The 17,450-nt window shown below is 41.5% G+C and overlaps 1 protein-coding gene across 1 annotated transcript in view; it reads left to right on the forward strand.

Annotated features, from left to right (window-relative positions):
- Positions 1-933, forward strand: part of LOC145409264 (lachesin-like) — a 39,617-nt gene extending 38,684 nt beyond the window's left edge. Inside the window, exon 9 of the mRNA XM_080279745.1 lies at positions 814-933. Coding sequence (XP_080135871.1) covers positions 814-923 — 110 coding nt within the window. The 3' untranslated portion in view covers positions 924-933. The remainder of the gene's footprint in view (positions 1-813) is intronic.
- The last annotated feature ends 16,517 nt before the right edge of the window (positions 934-17,450 follow it).

Raw genomic sequence — 17,450 nt, forward strand, 5'->3', positions numbered from 1 at the left:
TGGTTGGTCATGTTAGGTTGGCTGGGTATGGTTGGTTGTGTTAGGATGTTTGGATATGGCTGGTTGTGGTAGGATGGTTGGGTTTGGTTGCGTGGATTAGATTGGCTGGGTATGGTTGGTTGTGTTAGGATGTTTGGATATGGCTGGTTGTGGTAGGATGGTTGGGTTTGGTTGCGTGGATTAGATTGGCTGGGTATGGTTGGTTGAGTTAGATTAGTTGCGGGATGGGAGTGTAGGGTATGAGGAGGCACATTCAAATTATTTCTCCTTCTCCGCTAGGAAAGGTTTATAAAGCTTGCTTGAGTTTTAGATGAGGTGGGATGGTAGGGCTGTGTTGGAGAGAGATTGGAGGGTTGTGCTGGGATGGGATGGAAGGATCGGCTATAGTAGGACAAGTCAGACCACTCCTCGCGCGGGAAAGGTAATGGTCAATTAAGTGAGACGGTAGGGAGGAAGAGAGAATGTAGGTTGCGAGGGATAGATTGAGGTGGTAGGGCCGGGATGGAGTGGGATGGACGGATAAGGTCGGGCTTTGGTGCAGCTCAGTTAAAGGCCAAAGTCACAGGTCAGGCTCATAGTTTGAAAGAAATGTCGCTTTCCTGTTTGACCACCCCGTCTAGCTATTTTATATCTTGAGGGTTTTGTTAATAGGCGTTTCATAAGTATTTCTAGCATCATTTTAGCTAAGATCATATGACTGAAAAAAATAATTGAGGATCTGAAATGTCATTGATTATATTCGAATTCATTTGATAATTTTGGTTGTGGATGACGTTAATTGATGTGGTAATCCCCGTGCCTCTTGTGTTGCAGCCATGGCAGTGTTGCAGTCCACGAGTAGCAACGGTGTAGGCAGAGGGGTTGCGGCGTCCTTATTCTTGCTCTCCCTTACCGCTCTACATACATTCTTCCTTATGGCGTAGAGCTGAGAGGCGAGGAAGAGAATTAATGGGAGAATGAGAGAGAACACGGAGAGGAGTCAGCGAAGAGGGAGAGTAAAGAGAAAATAAACAGTCCCGTGATTCGGAAGTGACGAGAGATTAAAGATGAGAGAGACAGTAAAGAGGGAGACTGTGATATGGAGAAACTGTGAATGTGAGAGAGAGAGAGAGAGAGAGAGAGAGAGAGAGAGAGAGAGAGAGAGTGAAGAAAAGTGAATCCCTGAAGACAGGAGATTCAGTTGAGAGAGTCAATGAAGAGGAGAGAATCAGTGAAAAAGAGAATCGGTGAAGATAATTTTTAAAGAGACCGTGAATATGAAGAGGGAAAATATGTGAATACCTAGAGAGGCGAATCAGTTAAGATGAGACAGACTTGGGAAGAGAATAAGTAAAGCTGTGACAGCCTAGAGAAGAGAATCAGTTCAGAACAGGACTGAAAAGAGTCAGTTAAGAGGAGACAGGCTTAGGTATATAATCAGTTAGGTGGTGGCTGGTTTCTAAAGAGAATCATTTAAGAGGAGACGGCCTTCAAAAGGGAATCGGTCAAAAGGAGACAAAGAAGAGACTCAGTCAAGAAGAGACAGAGAAGAGCCTAAGTCAAGAGGAGGCAGAGAAGAGACTAAGCCAAGAGGAGGCAACCTTTAGAAGAGCAACAGTGCTAAGGAGACGGTCTTCAAAAGAGAATCGGTGAATCTTAGAGAAATGAATAGTTACTTAGAAGCAGTGAAATAAAAACAGAAGCTTATGAAGACAAGAAAATAGAATAAGATAACCGACTCCTGAACATTTGATGGTAGCTTGTTTTTGGCTCGAAATATTGGTAGCAAATTAATAAAACGAACGCAATAGAAAATGATCTGACTTGGATATATGATGGAAAAGGAAAAGCAAATATTATACATACCAAGTATTCATTAAACTGCCGATATACAGATATACAAACTGAAAAAATATGGCCTTAAATTAGGGGCGAAAAGGAAAAGAAATGGATAGGAGATTTAGCACATATCGGTTATAGATTTCTGAGCATAACTGAATGTGAATTAAACTTAACGATAATGGTGTCTGCGTGTCATGTTTCTCTTTATCCTTAGGCTAAGGTTTTGCAGTAATAATCATTGACTTCTGAGAGCCTTCGTGATCATGTAAGAAAAAAACATTCAAATTATTGAGAAGAAAAACAAAAGAAATCATGGCCATCTATGAAAACTTGTATTTCAAATGTCCTGTAGTTATAAAGGTACATTAATTAGCAACGTAGCAAACCGAGAACACAAAACGTTTTTTCGTGTGTGTGAGCGTGTGTGCAAGCTGTTAGAACCACTTCAGTGACATAACGCTACATTTTAAGGCAGCAAAGGTACTGAATATTACTGTTAAACGTGACCCGTATTTCTTCACCTGAATAATACCTTCTGAGGATGAACCAGAATAAGTTTTTTTATGGTAATGAAGTGATTACTGGAAAAAGTTTATAAAGGCATATTGCCGTGTGCGCAAGTGGCAGACACTTAGTACTTTCTGTGAAAGTTTAGAGTCACTGTGTAAGATCAGAAAACTGATATAAATTTAGTCCATTGATCAGTGTTAAACAGTGCTTCAGACAGTATAACTCTTAACTTATTTATTAATGTATGGCTAAAGATGTTACTCCCAAACGCAATTCCATTTGCATCGACAGTGTCACTGCTGTCGTGAAAATCATTATATCTATATACTGAAGTACTATTTACTCCTTCACCAATGTGACATCTCCTGTATGATATTCTTACCACATCCAGACAATTTTACTCAGTTAGCAGAAACTCTTCAGAGCGGAGGGGTTATTTAAATCCTTCACTTGGTATGACTCCCTTAGGCTAAATAGATTGTCTGATGGTATGGTAACGATGTATGTTTCGCCATAGCCCTGAAGATGCTGACCCATTAACTGTGAAGACATTAGTTTATTCTTACTATCTCCAGATGATTTTAATCACCTTAGGAAAGATTACTCATGTCGACAAGGGTAATGAAAACTGTATCTAACCTCTCCAGTTTGAAATCTCTCTCTTAAAGCAAATGTGATTGACTGGAGATAGTAAAAAAAAAAAAGAAAGTCAGCAGATTCAAGTCCTAGAGAGTGTACAGTATGAGGCTTGACATCCCCACAAAACTGTAGCGTGTGAGCGTGAGAACCAGTCGAGTCGTGTGTAGCCTCAGGTGATGAATTATTGAATAACTGAAGGTGATGTTATAGTCGTTATTTTGATGGTATGGTGATAATAATGGTAATGAATATTGAGAATAAATATTAATAGGACAGTCACCAATACCATATTTTGGTTCTTCAGTTGTGTGCCAGTGTGTCGCTTGTCTATGTGCCCTGTGACGGTCTTTCTTGTGAGACCATTTGACTGCCCGTAGAACTCTGGCTTTGCCGGTAACTTAACAGAATGTGTAAGTAACTGTTGTGTGTCTGTAACATGCATATGAGTTTCACTGAAGGACAGGACCAACCCCTCAAAGTGAGTGCAATAGCTACGATTAACCTTTCCTCATGCTGGCAAAATATAAATGGAGAAGAGGTTTGCTTGTGAGAGTATGTGGCTGCCGAAATGTTGAAATGACTCTGTGTGTACGTCAGATTGTGTATATGACATCGGTATCAACCTACGGGGTGTGCAGATAAACAAGCTTATGAAAGGACATGTATATTGTACCAAAAACCACTTTAAATGTCCTCATGGGCGGCAGTCAAACCTTCGACCTGGGGAAGATGCAGAAACTGCCGCTCTGATGTGTAAATATGGTCTTTTGTATTTTCCTCATATTGTGAAGTATGTAAATGAATTAATAGAATTTGAAGGAAATAATATGGAGGGAAAAATCAAGAAGCGTTTGGAAGGATGAGAGAGAGAGAGGGGGGGGGGGGGCACACTTTCCACACCGTACGGGAAACACTGGCATCACGAATTCTTCTCTGCTCAGTCTGGCAAAGCTTCGAACGCCGCTAATACTACGCAGTATTTGCAGTGCGCCCTTGTTTAGTGTGAGAACCTAACTACGACTTCCTTTCAGCCAGTAGAGGGTGAGTAGAGAATTTGACTTACGTATGTACAGTACAGTGAGGGAATAAACTACTGGCCTGGGTTTGATGAAGCCGCGAAAAGTCAGACCATCCGAAACTCAAAACATCCGAAAAACTCATTTATCTAGTTATGGCATTGGGTTGGTTTTGTTAACTTTAAATAATCTTCAATCAAAACTGAGATTATAACTAGTCGCTTTTCTGACTGTGTTATTTTACTGTATTCATTTCGCTGTCATGGACTTTAAGTTGGAGGTTTAGTAGTGTTTTATTTCTGTTTTATTCACGCTTAATCCAGACTAATTTATTCAGATACGGAAAATATGACCATTCAGAAAATCAATCATGTTTTCACCCCTTTAACGATCAGAATTTCTCTCAGCTAAACAAAATTGTCTCGTGGTAGCATGAGTATAATAATTTTATGGGTCCCTTGAAAGTGAATGGTTTTGTTGAAAGTGAATGGATCTGTTGAAAGTGAATGGGTCTGTTGAAAGTGAATGGGTCTGTTGAAAGTGAATGAGTGTTGAAAGTGAATCATGGGTCTGTTGAAAATGAATGAATCTTCCACCTAGTACCACGGTGGTTCAGTGCGTATCGCGTTCGCCCTTTGGTCTGTGGAGCTTTGAGTATGTTCCAATCCAGCTGTGACCGGGAATAAAAGGGAGTTCTGGCAGTATGTCCTTTCAAATGGCTGCTTGTGTGCGCATCCCGTTGGTTTATACCGATGGAACATACAAACTGGGAGACGTGAGACTGGGAGATACACAAAAAGACTGGGAGACATCATACAGACTGGAAGACAACATACAGACCGGGAGACAGCATACAGACTGGGAGACAGCATACAGACTGGGAGACACAATACAGGCTGGGAGACAACATACAGACTGGGAGCCATCAGTAAACAGTCCCAGGTCCTGCATTTTATCTCCTATGGACAGATACAGATAACAGATACAGATGCGTCTAGATAGATAAAAGATAAGGTCAATTAGTAATAGTGAATGTTTTGATATAAGAGCTGTATTAATGGGTAAATTAAACGGTAAAAAAACTGGTGAAATCCTCTAGTTAGTTTCATTGCTTATTAAACCAGCCTTTTAACCCTTTCAGTTCATTGACGTATTTTATTATATTCTTGCCATCTCCAGACGATTTTATTCATCCTAGGGCTTATCGGTCTCGAAGGATTGGATATACCCATTAGTAACCCTTTCTCTATTTTCGAATACTTAAAATAATAATCGTCTGAAGGTAGCAAGAATCAAATGGAGAATGTCGTCCTTCCCACTTTATCCTGGACAGTGATTTCAAGCTGTTCTCTCGTGATGCTAAGAGAGAGAGAGAGAGATGGGGTGGGGGGGTGTGCTTAGAGATATGCCTATCCACTGCACGAGGTTCATCAGGGCTGACATTTAAATTTCGTTAAGCCTCAGTGTCACCCGTAGTACGAAATGCAACCATCAAGTTTTTAATACAGGTTCCTATTTCATTTCTAGATACGAGAGGCTGGGACAGAGACTTCCCCACCTTCGAATCACCGTAATACACAAGGGGGAAATATTATACGGAATTTACTCTAATTTGGCTCAGGTATTCGTCCTTTGCAGCTTATTTCACGTCGCTCAATGGCAGAAAAAGATAATAAGGCTCTACGTCCTTTCCATAGCACCTCCTGTGGCTAGCATCATACTCTGGTGCTAATTCACTGTTACATCTCAATATTCAAGATGGAGAGACTCTATTTTTATACCAAGTTAGAATAAAAGCAGTATAGTCGCTCCTGTGCTATAGAATGTGATGTGTTGGTAGGGTGAGGTAGGCTACAGAAAAAAATCACTTGTACAGAAAATATCGTGATTTATCTCACCTGGCATAATACAGAATTATCACCTTTATTCTTGCTGCTACTGTACATACTTCATCTTAACTTGGCCCAGATTTTCGTTCTTTTGCAGCTTATTCTTTGTTGGTCAGTGGTAGAAAAAGACAACGTTGCGACTTTACAGCCCTCCCATAACACTGCTTCGTGACTAGCATCATATTCTACTTTTAATCTTTTGATACGACTCTGCATTCTAGATAGATAGATGGCAATTTTAGGCCAAGTTATGGTAAAACGAGTATAAACTTTTTTATTCGTCTTAGGAGAGATCTTTTATAGCAAACGGGTCATTGAAAGGTATATAACTCCTCCAGGTCGAAAAGTCCCCCTAACCTAGATAAAATCGCCTGGAGGTTGCAAGAATGAAGGAGATTACTACATCACTGGGCTGAATTACTTACCCATTTGCTACGAAAGAAGCCCCATGAACTGAAGGAAATCGTGTGCTGGTAGCAAAAATGGTAAATAAATAAGTAAATATAAAAGTAAATAATGACGGCATTAAAGTAAAGAATATATGGGGATTATCATTTATATGTAAGTAAATACTAGCGTAATGAAAATGAAGAGATTTATGGGGATTACGTTTAACACACCCAAGCCGGTGGCTTACTTTTCCCACTTCTCAGTTCGCTGGAAGTAGGGTGGGCGTAGCATTTCTCTAGAAAGACATTAACATTGCAACCGGAAACGGCAGTGGAAAAGTTTTAGGTCTAGCTAGGATATTCATTTTTCCCAGTCAAGTGTCACAGAGGCTCATGCTGCGAAACGGGTTTGTGCAGCTTTGTTGTGCCTGTTTGTTTTATTCTTGCTGTCTACAGTGCGGCCTTTTTTTTTTTCCAATGTAGGAGAGACTTTTCAAACTGGAGGAGTTTGATATAACTCTCATTAACCTCCTACACTATTAAAAGTCCCTCCAAACTTGACTAAAATTGCATAGGTGAAAAAGAACTTAAAGAAGGAATAGGAGAAAGAAAAGCAGAGCGGAAAAGAGGTAGCAATAAATGTGGAGTGACTGAAGTTTAAAGAAAACGGAGTTGAAGAAAAGGAAGGGGAAAAGGGATCAAATGGGAGGGTAATTGAAAGAGGAGAAGGGAGTAAAAGAAAAGAGGCCAGCAGTCAGAGATAAGGGGAAAGAAATGATGGAAAAGGGAAATGATAAAACCAAATGGGAGGAGGAGAAAAGGAAGAGGGAAAAGCAAAAAGAGTGAGAAAAGTAAAGGTGAAAAGAGATAAGGGTGAGATAAGGGGAAAAAGGTAAAATGAAAGGAGGGGAGAGAAAATGAAGAAGGAGAAGCAGAAGGGGATGAAACTGATAAGAGAGAGAGGAGAATGAAACGGAGAAAGGAAAGGAAGGGAAGGGAAGGATGGCAATAATCGAAGAAGAGTATGAAGAGAGAGAGAGAGAGAGAGAGAGAGAGAGAGAGAGAGAGAGAGAGAGAGAGATGGCAGCAGTGAGAGAAGGAAAGAAAGACGAGAAAGGAGATAAAAGGGAGAGGAGAGGAAAACTGATAAAGGGACGGAAGGAGAGATACCACCATGTATAAAAGCTAGATAAGAACTTTTGATATATGAAAAGTAATTAAAACAGTGAGTCAGAAAAATGGAGACAGGAGAATGGAGACACCTTACAGATGACTAAGGCAGGAGGAGGAGGAGGAAGAAGAGAGGACGAAGGAGAAGGAGAGGCAAGGCAAGAAGAGAGACAATGGCAAGGATGAAACGGAGAAAGACAAGAGAAAGAGGAGAAAGAAGAGGAGGAGGAGGAGAAAGAGGAGAAGAGGGAACAAGAGAAAAAGAAGAAGAAGAAGAAGGAGAAAAGAAGACGACAAGAAGGAGGAGGAGGAGGAGGAGGAGGAGGAAGAGAAGGACTCACTCAGGAATGTACGTAATAGAAGAGAGAGAGAGAGAGAGAGAGATGATAAAGAAGAAAGCACAAAATAACAACGAATAAAAGAATAAGGAAGAAGAAACATGGAAAGAAACCAAGGAGGGAAGACAATATGAGAAAAGACATTGAAGAAAATAAAAGAAATACTCGTAAGAGGCAAACAAAAGAAGACAAGGGCAGGGGAGAGTGAGAGAAGAAGAAAGGGAGGGGGGAAAGAAAACAGAAGTGACATGAGAGTGACAGAGGAAAAGAAGGATAATGTAAAAAGAGAAAGTCGAATAACAGAAGAAGGAAAATGATATCAAAGAATGAGAGAAGAATTGGAGGGGAGTGGAAAAAAAAAAAAAAAGAGAAATAAAATGGAAGCAGAAGGATAAAGAGTCGAAGAGTGAGGAAGAGATTGAAAAAGAAAAGACTAGAAATGGAGGAAGGAAAGAAGGTACGTGAGAGAAGAAAGGAGGTAACGAAACTGAAAAGGAAACAGAGACACAAGGAAACAGCTGAGAAGAGAGAGAGAGAGAGAGAGAGAGAGAGAGAGAGAGAGAGAGAGAGAGAGAGAAGAATGACTAGCCACTTTAGAACTGAGGTAAGTGATGTTTAATAATATTGTCTGACAGTGCAATTTCACTCCTCTCCTCCCAAGATAACTGCAACCTCCTATTTGCTGTTCTGCCTTATTCTGCGTGTTATTTTACTTTGTTATTTGTGAATAGTAGTGTCCGTGTAATGTTTCCATTTGCGCAGGGTAAGTGTGTGTGTGTGTGTGTGTGTGTGTGTGTGTGTGTGTGTGTGTGTGTGTGTGTGTGTGTGTGTGTGTGTGATGCTGTAGAGAGAAATATGCATGATCATTTCATAGTCTTATTGTACGCATGCACACCACACGCATAAGCACACAGAATACAGCATGCGAAGAAATATTTTGCACGCAAACTTACACACACACACACAAACGCGTGCATTAACCTCAAGCAAATTTATACATTTCGCGCTTCATACACTGTATGTTCTCTGCACACACACACACACACACACACACACACACACACACACACACACACACACACACACACACACACCATTAGGTATTTCACGCCAGAATGCCTGCCTCCAGCATCACTTAGAGCAGGGACAGTAACACTCTTGAGCACTGGTGGCGCTGGTGGTGGTGGTGGTGGTGGTGGTGGTAGTCGTGGTGAAGGTGGTTCTAAGTAGTGGTTATAGTGTTGGTGTTAAGTAGTGGTCCTCAGTGGTGGTGGTGTGGGTGGTGATGGTGGTAGTGATTGTGATTATGGTCGAAATGATGGTTTTGGTGGTGACAATATTGGTGCTGGTGGTTGTGATGTGTGTGGATGATGGTGGTACTGTGTGATGTTTTTGGCGGTGGTAATGATTGTGTGTGGTGGCGGTAATGTGGTGCTGGTGTTGTTGTTGTTGGTGGTGATAATGGGTGGTGATTGTCGTGGTTATAATGGTGGTGGTGGTGGTTGTAGTTGGTGGTGGTGGTGTTTTGGTGGTGATGTTTGGTGGTGGCACTGTGCGGGACTTACCTTTGACCTCTTCATCAGTGGCCTCTTCCCATCATTATTCCATTCTTTTGTCTTGGTCTGGTTTGCTCTTATATGGCTCGAATTTAATCATGCAACATCGCTGCACAAGCCCACACGTTACATTACCAGGGAAATTTACATGGAAGCAAAAATAACCTGTATAAATCTAGAACACATGATTTTTCGCTGCCACATGGGCGGAGAAAAGATTTACTCGAATTTTATCCTTCAGAGATCTGCCACGTAAGTAGTTAAAAGGTTTTGATAAGTAGCATGAATTTATACAGTGTTGGAAATAATGGGCAAACGATTAAGTGTTATTTTGAAGTATTGCTGTTCAAGCCAGAAAATTTTTTTCATGTATCTTTACACTGAGTGATATATTTTTCTGCTGACATTTCGTTCATGTGCGATTACCTGTCTAACTATCTATTTGTCTGTTTATCTGTATTTCTGTCTGTCTATCTACCTATCTATCAATCTGTCTGTCTCTCAGTCTGTCTGTCTGTCTGTCTTCTCTCTCTCTCTCTCTCTCTCTCTCTCTCTCTCTCTCAGATGTATGTTACTCGCATTAGCGGCAACGCTACCTTGGAAGGGAGCCATATCACTGTTTGATCCCCTCTAAGCTTTGTCCTCCCATTCTCCTCTCTTCCTTCACTCCGCTCTCAGTAACCTGCATTCCGTTTCATTAATACGCTGACATTTATTTCTACCCATTTCCTCGCTACCAACTTCATCCCCTTTTTGACCACCTGCTTCCTCCCAGCGACATCTCCATCCTCTTTTTCCTCACCTACTTCTGCCCATCTTCCCCTCCTCGTCCACAAACACATCATTCCACTCCATTCATCCTCATTGCTCACTCCTTAGCCACTTGAGGTTGTTTGATCTGATTAGGAGACGTTGTTCGAGCTGAAACTTGTGATGTTTTGGAGAGAGGTACTTGTGATTATTTCTTGGCCTTGTTAAACGCATACACATACAGTCCACTACCACACACATATACACACACAAACTATGCACCGCGCTAAGAAATATTTTGCCTTAACCCCCACACGAGCAGACGTAATGTTGGTGGTTAATATAATCGTCAGTGTTAATAAAAAAATAAATAGATACATAAAAACATGTCACATGACAGAAAGAGTTAAATTATCCCCACACTTATATTAGAAACTGCACTTGCGCTCTTGATTCATATTTCTTGAGGCTCTTTCCAAGACTTAAAGCCACAACATGCAGCTCTGCCTATGTGACTCCACTGTGGCTGCATGTTTTTGTGTGTTTTGATCTCATTTTTAATTCTACTTCTAGGCAGTCTCAGAGGAGTAAAGTGTTTGTGGAATGCAACTCCTCTCTCTCTCTCTCTCTCTCTCTCTCTCTCTCTCTCTCTCTCTCTCTTCTCGTCACCCATCCTTAGAGCTTATATTTAACACAAATATATATAACTCAAAGGAAAATATTAGTAAAACTGAAAGTCAAGTAGCAAAATTGTGATACAGTGTTTTCAGAGCCTTGCACTAGGGGTAAACAGAATTATTTTTTTGAGTCTGAGTGACCAGTTCTGCTAGTTTTGTTTTAGCTCCCGAGAAATATATAAGGGTGTATTCTGCAGTGTTGTAGCCTGCTGCGAGAGAGAGAGAGAGAGAGAGAGAGAGAGAGAGAGAGAGAGAGAGAGAGAGACAGACAGACAGACAGACAGACAGACAAATAAGCAAACAGACGTACAGACAAAGATCGTCGACCAAAATACACAATAAACCTCTTCGGATACCAGCCAGACCTGCTATATTAATTGTCCTTTCACACCACAGGTAGGGAAGGACGCGTTAATAACCGTACGCCTTGCAGCACAGTTCATCCGTGAGACAATGATTCAGGGGAACAAATTAAATAACACGCTTGACAGTCACAGGTAGCGTTACGTAAGCCAGCACTATGATATGCCGTTATTCTCTCTGTCCCTCCCTCCCGCTCTCTCTCTCTCTCTCTCTCTCTTTATCAGCTTTTACAGTAATTATACGTCAAACTCGTACTTTAAAAAATTTACTGCCACTTATTATCCTTTACAACATATAATAATTTTAAAAAGATAAATAAAAGATCAATAAAAAAGGCAAGGGGAGAACAGTATTACCAACCAATAAATAACGCAAAAAAAAAGAGCAGTATTACAAGTCAATAAATAACGCAAAAAAAGAGCAGCATTACCAATCAGTACATGGGTTATTTTTTAAGCCTGTACTTTGGTTTAACGAAGAGATGAATAGAAAATGCAGTAATCCGGGCAGAGGGCTTATTTAACATGGGATTTTGTGTTTAAAAAGGCGAAAGGGCAGAATGCTGGGAATAAATACGCTACCCTCTCTCTCTCTCTCTCTCTCTCCACCTTTGTCCAATTTCGTCTGTACTTCAGCTTATGTGTTTCTAGGAATTTTGGAGCAATAAAAAGGAGATTTGTTTTCGTCTGAGAACATCATGTTTTGAAAGAGCTGGTTTCTGTCTCTTGCTGTCTCCACCTCTGTCTGTCTGCTTGTCTGCCTCCTCCTCTGTCTGTCTGCTTGTCTGCCTCCTCCTCTGTCTGTCTGCTTATCTGCCTGTCTCTTCCTCTGTCTGTCTGTTTGTCTCTCTGTCTCTTCCTCTGCTTGTTTACTTGTCTGTGTCTGCTTGTCTGTCTTTCTCTTTCTTTTTTCTGTTTTTCTGACTGTCTGCCTGTCTGTCTGTCGGTCAATAAAGAAATAGTAGTTCTCTCAATATTAAGTAACATTCTCTGTCTGTGTGTCTGTCTGTCTGTCTGTCTGTCTCTCTCTCTCTCTCTCTCTCTCTCTCTCTCTCTCTCTCTCTCTCTCTCTCTCTCTCTCTCTCTCTCTCTCTCTCCTTTGCCTCCACAACTGTCATGTTTCCTCTGTTGTTCAGTATATGTAGTTCCTGGAATTTTGAGCAATAAAAATGAACTCTGGTTTTGTTTGAGAGCTTAGTGTTTTGAAATGAAGAGATGGCCGCTCTCTGTCTGTCTGTCTCTCTCTCTCTCTCTCTCTCTCTCTCTTTGTGTGTGTGTGTAATTCACCGGGTCGGTCAGGATCACATGATGGTCGTGATCGTCAGCTTTTACCCTCCCGGAAGGGAGCTGAGAGCTCATATAGTCCGATCTAAGGGCAAGGCTGTGACCTTCACACACGCACACACCCGTCCCCTTGCTCTAGGGGGACAGTAACCACCCACTTCGTCAGTGAAACTTTTCGCAACCCGAGCGAGGTGCGAACTCCCGTCCACCAGTTGGCAAGCGAGAACGTTACCACTGCACCAGCGAGCGGTGTGTGTGTGTGTGTGTGTGTGTGTGTGTGTGTGTGTGTGTGTGTGTGTGTGTGTGTGTGTGTGTGTGTGTGTGTGTGTGTGTGTGTGTGTGTGTGTGTGTGTGTGTGTGTGTGTGTGTGTGTGTGTGTGTGTGTGTGTGTGTGTGTGTGTGTGTGTGTGTGTGTGTGTGTGTGTGGTCGGGGATAGCAGGTCTCTCAGTACAATAATTGCAGGTTCTCTCTCTCTCTCTCTCTCTCTCTCTCTCTCTCTCTCTCTCTCTCTCTCTCTCTCTCAGGTATAGGGAGGCATTCATAGGGCTGTAACGTATGATTTGGCATGCTATTTTATTTTTATTTTTTTCGATCCACCCGTTTGGACGCCACACAGGATATCTTAATTCATCTCTGTTTTTTCCCTAGCCTCTCTGTCAGGATTCCATTTCAACCTTACCCTTCGTGAAAATGATATAATTGTCTGATAAGTTTTTTTTTTTTTTTAAACCGTGTGTACTGTATGTGTGTGTGTTTGTGTTTTTGAGGGGTCACAGGCGTAAAATAAAAAAACACGTAATTTTCGAAACAGCAATGGTCGGCCGGGTTTCTGTTTTGTAGGGTGAATGACGTGCGTTTCCAGGCTGGCTAGTTCGTCCTGTCGGTACCAGGTGTGCTGGTCACATCAATACGCCAGAGTTGATGTTGCTGATGTCTGGTCGAGTGGCGTATTGATGCCAGTGACTTCAGTATTAGTTGTGTAGGTGTGGCAGAGCTGATGCTGCTGATGTTTGGTCGACTGGCGTATCGATATTAGTGACTTCATTATTCGTTACATCGCTGCGACAGAGTTTGATGTTGCTGATGGTAGGACTGCTGAAGCATCAGTACCCATGACCAATATGAAAATTATAATTTTTAGTGACATTAATATTAGCTACATCTGCGTGCCAAAGTTGATGTTGGTGATATGAGTATCATGTCAATATTAATGACATATTTTCGTTAACTTCAATACAAAAGGGTCTGTCTAGGTGAGCTTAAAACGAGTGAGGTATCAATATCAGTGAAATTAGTTACATCTCTACGATAAGAAGACAGTGTGAGTAATGGCAGGATGAGTGACACAGTACTATCAGTAACTTAAGTATTATATTCACTTGTTTTTAATTGACGGAACTGAGTCACTCCTACATCATGAACGCTTAAATCGTGGTTGCATGGAATTCGCCGAGTCTTACTTATGATACAGGAATGATTCTCCTTGGTTACTACTCACATCGACCCTCCAAACTGACTTCGCTTGGCTTACAAATGAACTGTAATATCTTAGAGATGGTTTGTCATGTTATTTAAAAAACGCGATATATTCAAAGTTTGTGAGGTATTGTTCTGTTGAGTATCCCGGTAGTTTTTTCTTCCCCCTTGCTACAGCTAAGCGTTTCATGCTAACATGGAATCGAGCTACACGAATCTGTACATATTCTGAGAAGTCTGGGTGCTTGAGAATGTTCTTTAGACTGTAACTCGCGTGCTGTAGTTTGAATGTTGCTTTAAGATACAAACCCAAACAAGTTTTGGTGCGTAACACCCTCGTGCATGCCTTTTCGTTTGTGAGTTACTACGATGAAGAAAGGAAAAGAATAAGAAAGAAAAAGAGACTGGAAGGAAGAAAAAATAGATAAAATCGATATTTACGCGATCTGATTTCACCACCCTTACAAAGCTTAGCGGGGTTCTGCTAGTAGTTTTGCACTTAAATGGAGAATGCCTTTTCATCCGTATGCTTAAAGTTGGGCCTCTCAAGCTTTTTGGTGCACGTGCCCCTGTACATTATGTACGGTACGTCATTTTAATCTGCACCATTCCTACATGGCAATCGGTACCGCAGTTACTGATTAACACTCTTTCGTACACCCTTCTCTTTTTCATTTGCTCACCACTCATACTCTCACTTAACACTCACTTTCATTCTGTTCACTTACACACCTAATTCGTCATCAGTTACACACCATTCATCACTGATACTTCCATTCATCACTCACCCAAAGTATGTTCAGTCATGCCATCATCTTATCATTGAATCACCTACCTTTCATAACGCACCTTCACACTTATCATTCACTTTCACACTCAGTTTACCCACATCGTCAGCCCAGCATCAGTCACTCACCATTACTCACATTCACACTAACCACTCACCTTGCAGGCCACCACATATTCATTCATCACGCATCATCCTTCGCCCCCATCCCCACCACTCACATGTTAACTCACACCACCCGTCCACACCTGCAGACCGACACATAGTCATTCCTTACCCATCCTTCTCCACTTCGCCACTTACGTACCTTGTGCCCTTTCCGTGCAGACTCATACATAATCATTTTCACACATTATCACCTGCCCTTCCCCCTCCACCTCACTCATCCCATTTTACAAACCCACATGCATCCATTCAAGTCCCCATCCTCACCATTCGTTCATCGCTCATCTTCACCACCCCTAATCACCACACACACACACACACACACACACACACACACACACACACGCATATTCATTCCTCACGCACCATCATCTCTCATGTATTGGCCTTCACCACCCATCCTCACCACTCACGTGTTCGCCCTCGCCATTCACCTGTTCATCCTCACCTTCCATCCTTAACATACGGATATTCACCCCATCATTCATCCCCATCACAAATTTAGTCACCCCCTTCCAACCATCTCCACCACTCAAGAATTCACCATCACTACCAGTCCTCACCACTCACGTGTTCCACCTCATCATTCATCCTCACCATGCAGATCCACACACGTTCATTCCGCACCCATCTTCCTCCACCCCCCGCCCCACCACTCTCACCCGGAGCGGCCCATCTCCCTGTATTGCACTGCATGGGTTCCTCTCGCTCGCCTCATATTGCCCAGAATTTAGAGCAGCTGTGGAAAGAAGTGTCTCTGCGTTTTGGTGGACCAAGAATGCTGTTTATTTACCTAACAGATCACTAAAACTATTTCCCAGTCACATCATAGCATTAATATAAACTGATGATGAAATTTTCTTGGATGAATGAGAATTGTTTTATCATTAAAGATAAACTCACACGTATTTTTGTCTATCTCCGGATCTTTCTGTCTATGTATCTGTATATCTATCTGTCTGGCTGTCTTTCTGCAAAGAATTGTTTTAACATTAAGCATACCCACACATATATGTATTCCTGTGTATGCAGTCTCTCTCTCTCTCTCTCTCTCTCTCTCTCTCTCTCTCTCTCTCTCAGTATATATATATATATATATATATATATATATATATATATATATATATATATATATATATATATATATATATGTATGTAAAGAACGTTTGTAAGCCCGTTCCCAGTAAATCAGCAGTGTCACTTACCAACACATGTTGCCACGCACTTCGGCACGTCACCACTCTGGCACTAATACCGAACCATCCAGACCGTTCATGCTGAAGTAGGCCTATACCAGAGCTACTTTTTGGCTATTTTATTCAACGTATGAGGAGCTTCTCTTTCTGAAGGGTTATCTGAAGGTTATATCAATCTCCACTATTTCGAATGATCTCTTCCGATCTAATGGATATTATCATCTGGTGGCAGCAAACAATAAACTGATTATGACATTACCGGATTCAAAGGAATGTTCCTCCAGGCTTCTATATTTTTGCAAAGAAAATCGTCTGGCGGTACTTGGAATAGGAAGCGTTGTCTCGAACCTGAGATGGCTAAAGGTGGCGGTGGAACTCCCTCACGCTCCTATGACTTACTCTCAGTTCAGTAAAATCGTCTGGATTTAGGTTTATTAGAATACTAGAGTTACCCCGACTATGAAATGGTTAAGCCCTTCAGTCCGAGAACGTATTTACCATTATATTCTCACTGACTTCAGATGAGTTTATTGAGCGTGGGAGAGAGTTAAGGACAATTTAAATACAAGATATAGTTCAGTAAAATCTTAACATAAATTCGTCTGGAGGCAGGTGAGTTAAATTATGAAACGCGCAATCGGTGTGAAGAGGTAAATAAGGGCGCACTGGGAGAGAGAGAGAGAGAGAGAGAGAGAGAGAGAGAGAGAAAGAGAGAGAGAGAGAGAGAGAGAGAGAAAGAGAAAGCCGTGACGAGTTTGAATATCTACGAAATTTGTACATGTAACTCAGTCGTTCAATTTTCCATATCCCCACAATTCTTTCTCTCCAAATTGAAACTCCCGGGGAAAAGGGTAAGGAAATGGGAGGTGAAAATATGATGCTGGGTTTGAAGGTAAGGTAGAAGAGTTTAGGGTAAGTGCGTGTAAAGGTAAGGAGAGTTCAAAGTAGGGAAAATACAAGGTGAAGAGTTGAAGATGGAAAGGGTTTAAGGCAGGTGAGTGAAAAGATAAAGAAAGGTCAAGGTAGGTAGATTTCAAGGAAGGGAGAGTTCGAGGTAGAGAGAGTTCGGGTAAGGAAAGTCCAAGGTAGGGAGAGTTCAAATTAGGGAGAGTTTAAGATAGTGGGAGTTTAAGATGGCTGTGTCTAAAGGTGTGGAGGGTTCTAGGCAACTGTGTTTAAGGGAAGGGAGATTTCAAGGTAACTATGTTTAAAGGTAGAAAAGAGTCCAAAGTAGGGAGTTCAAGGCAGCTATGATTAAAGGTGGAGAGAGTGTATGGTTCCTGTGTTTAAATGTGGGGAGAGTTCAAGGTAAGGAGAGTTCAAAATAAGGAGAGTTCAAGGTGGCCATATTTAAAAGTAAAGTCCAAGGTAGAGAGAGTTCAAGGCAACTGTGTTGAAGGTAAGCATAGTTCAACGTTGCTATA

Source organism: Coenobita brevimanus, chromosome 80 (assembly GCF_032717465.1).
Source record: "Coenobita brevimanus isolate Jiangsu-jjx chromosome 80, ASM3271746v2, whole genome shotgun sequence".
NCBI lineage: Eukaryota > Metazoa > Arthropoda > Malacostraca > Decapoda > Coenobitidae > Coenobita > Coenobita brevimanus.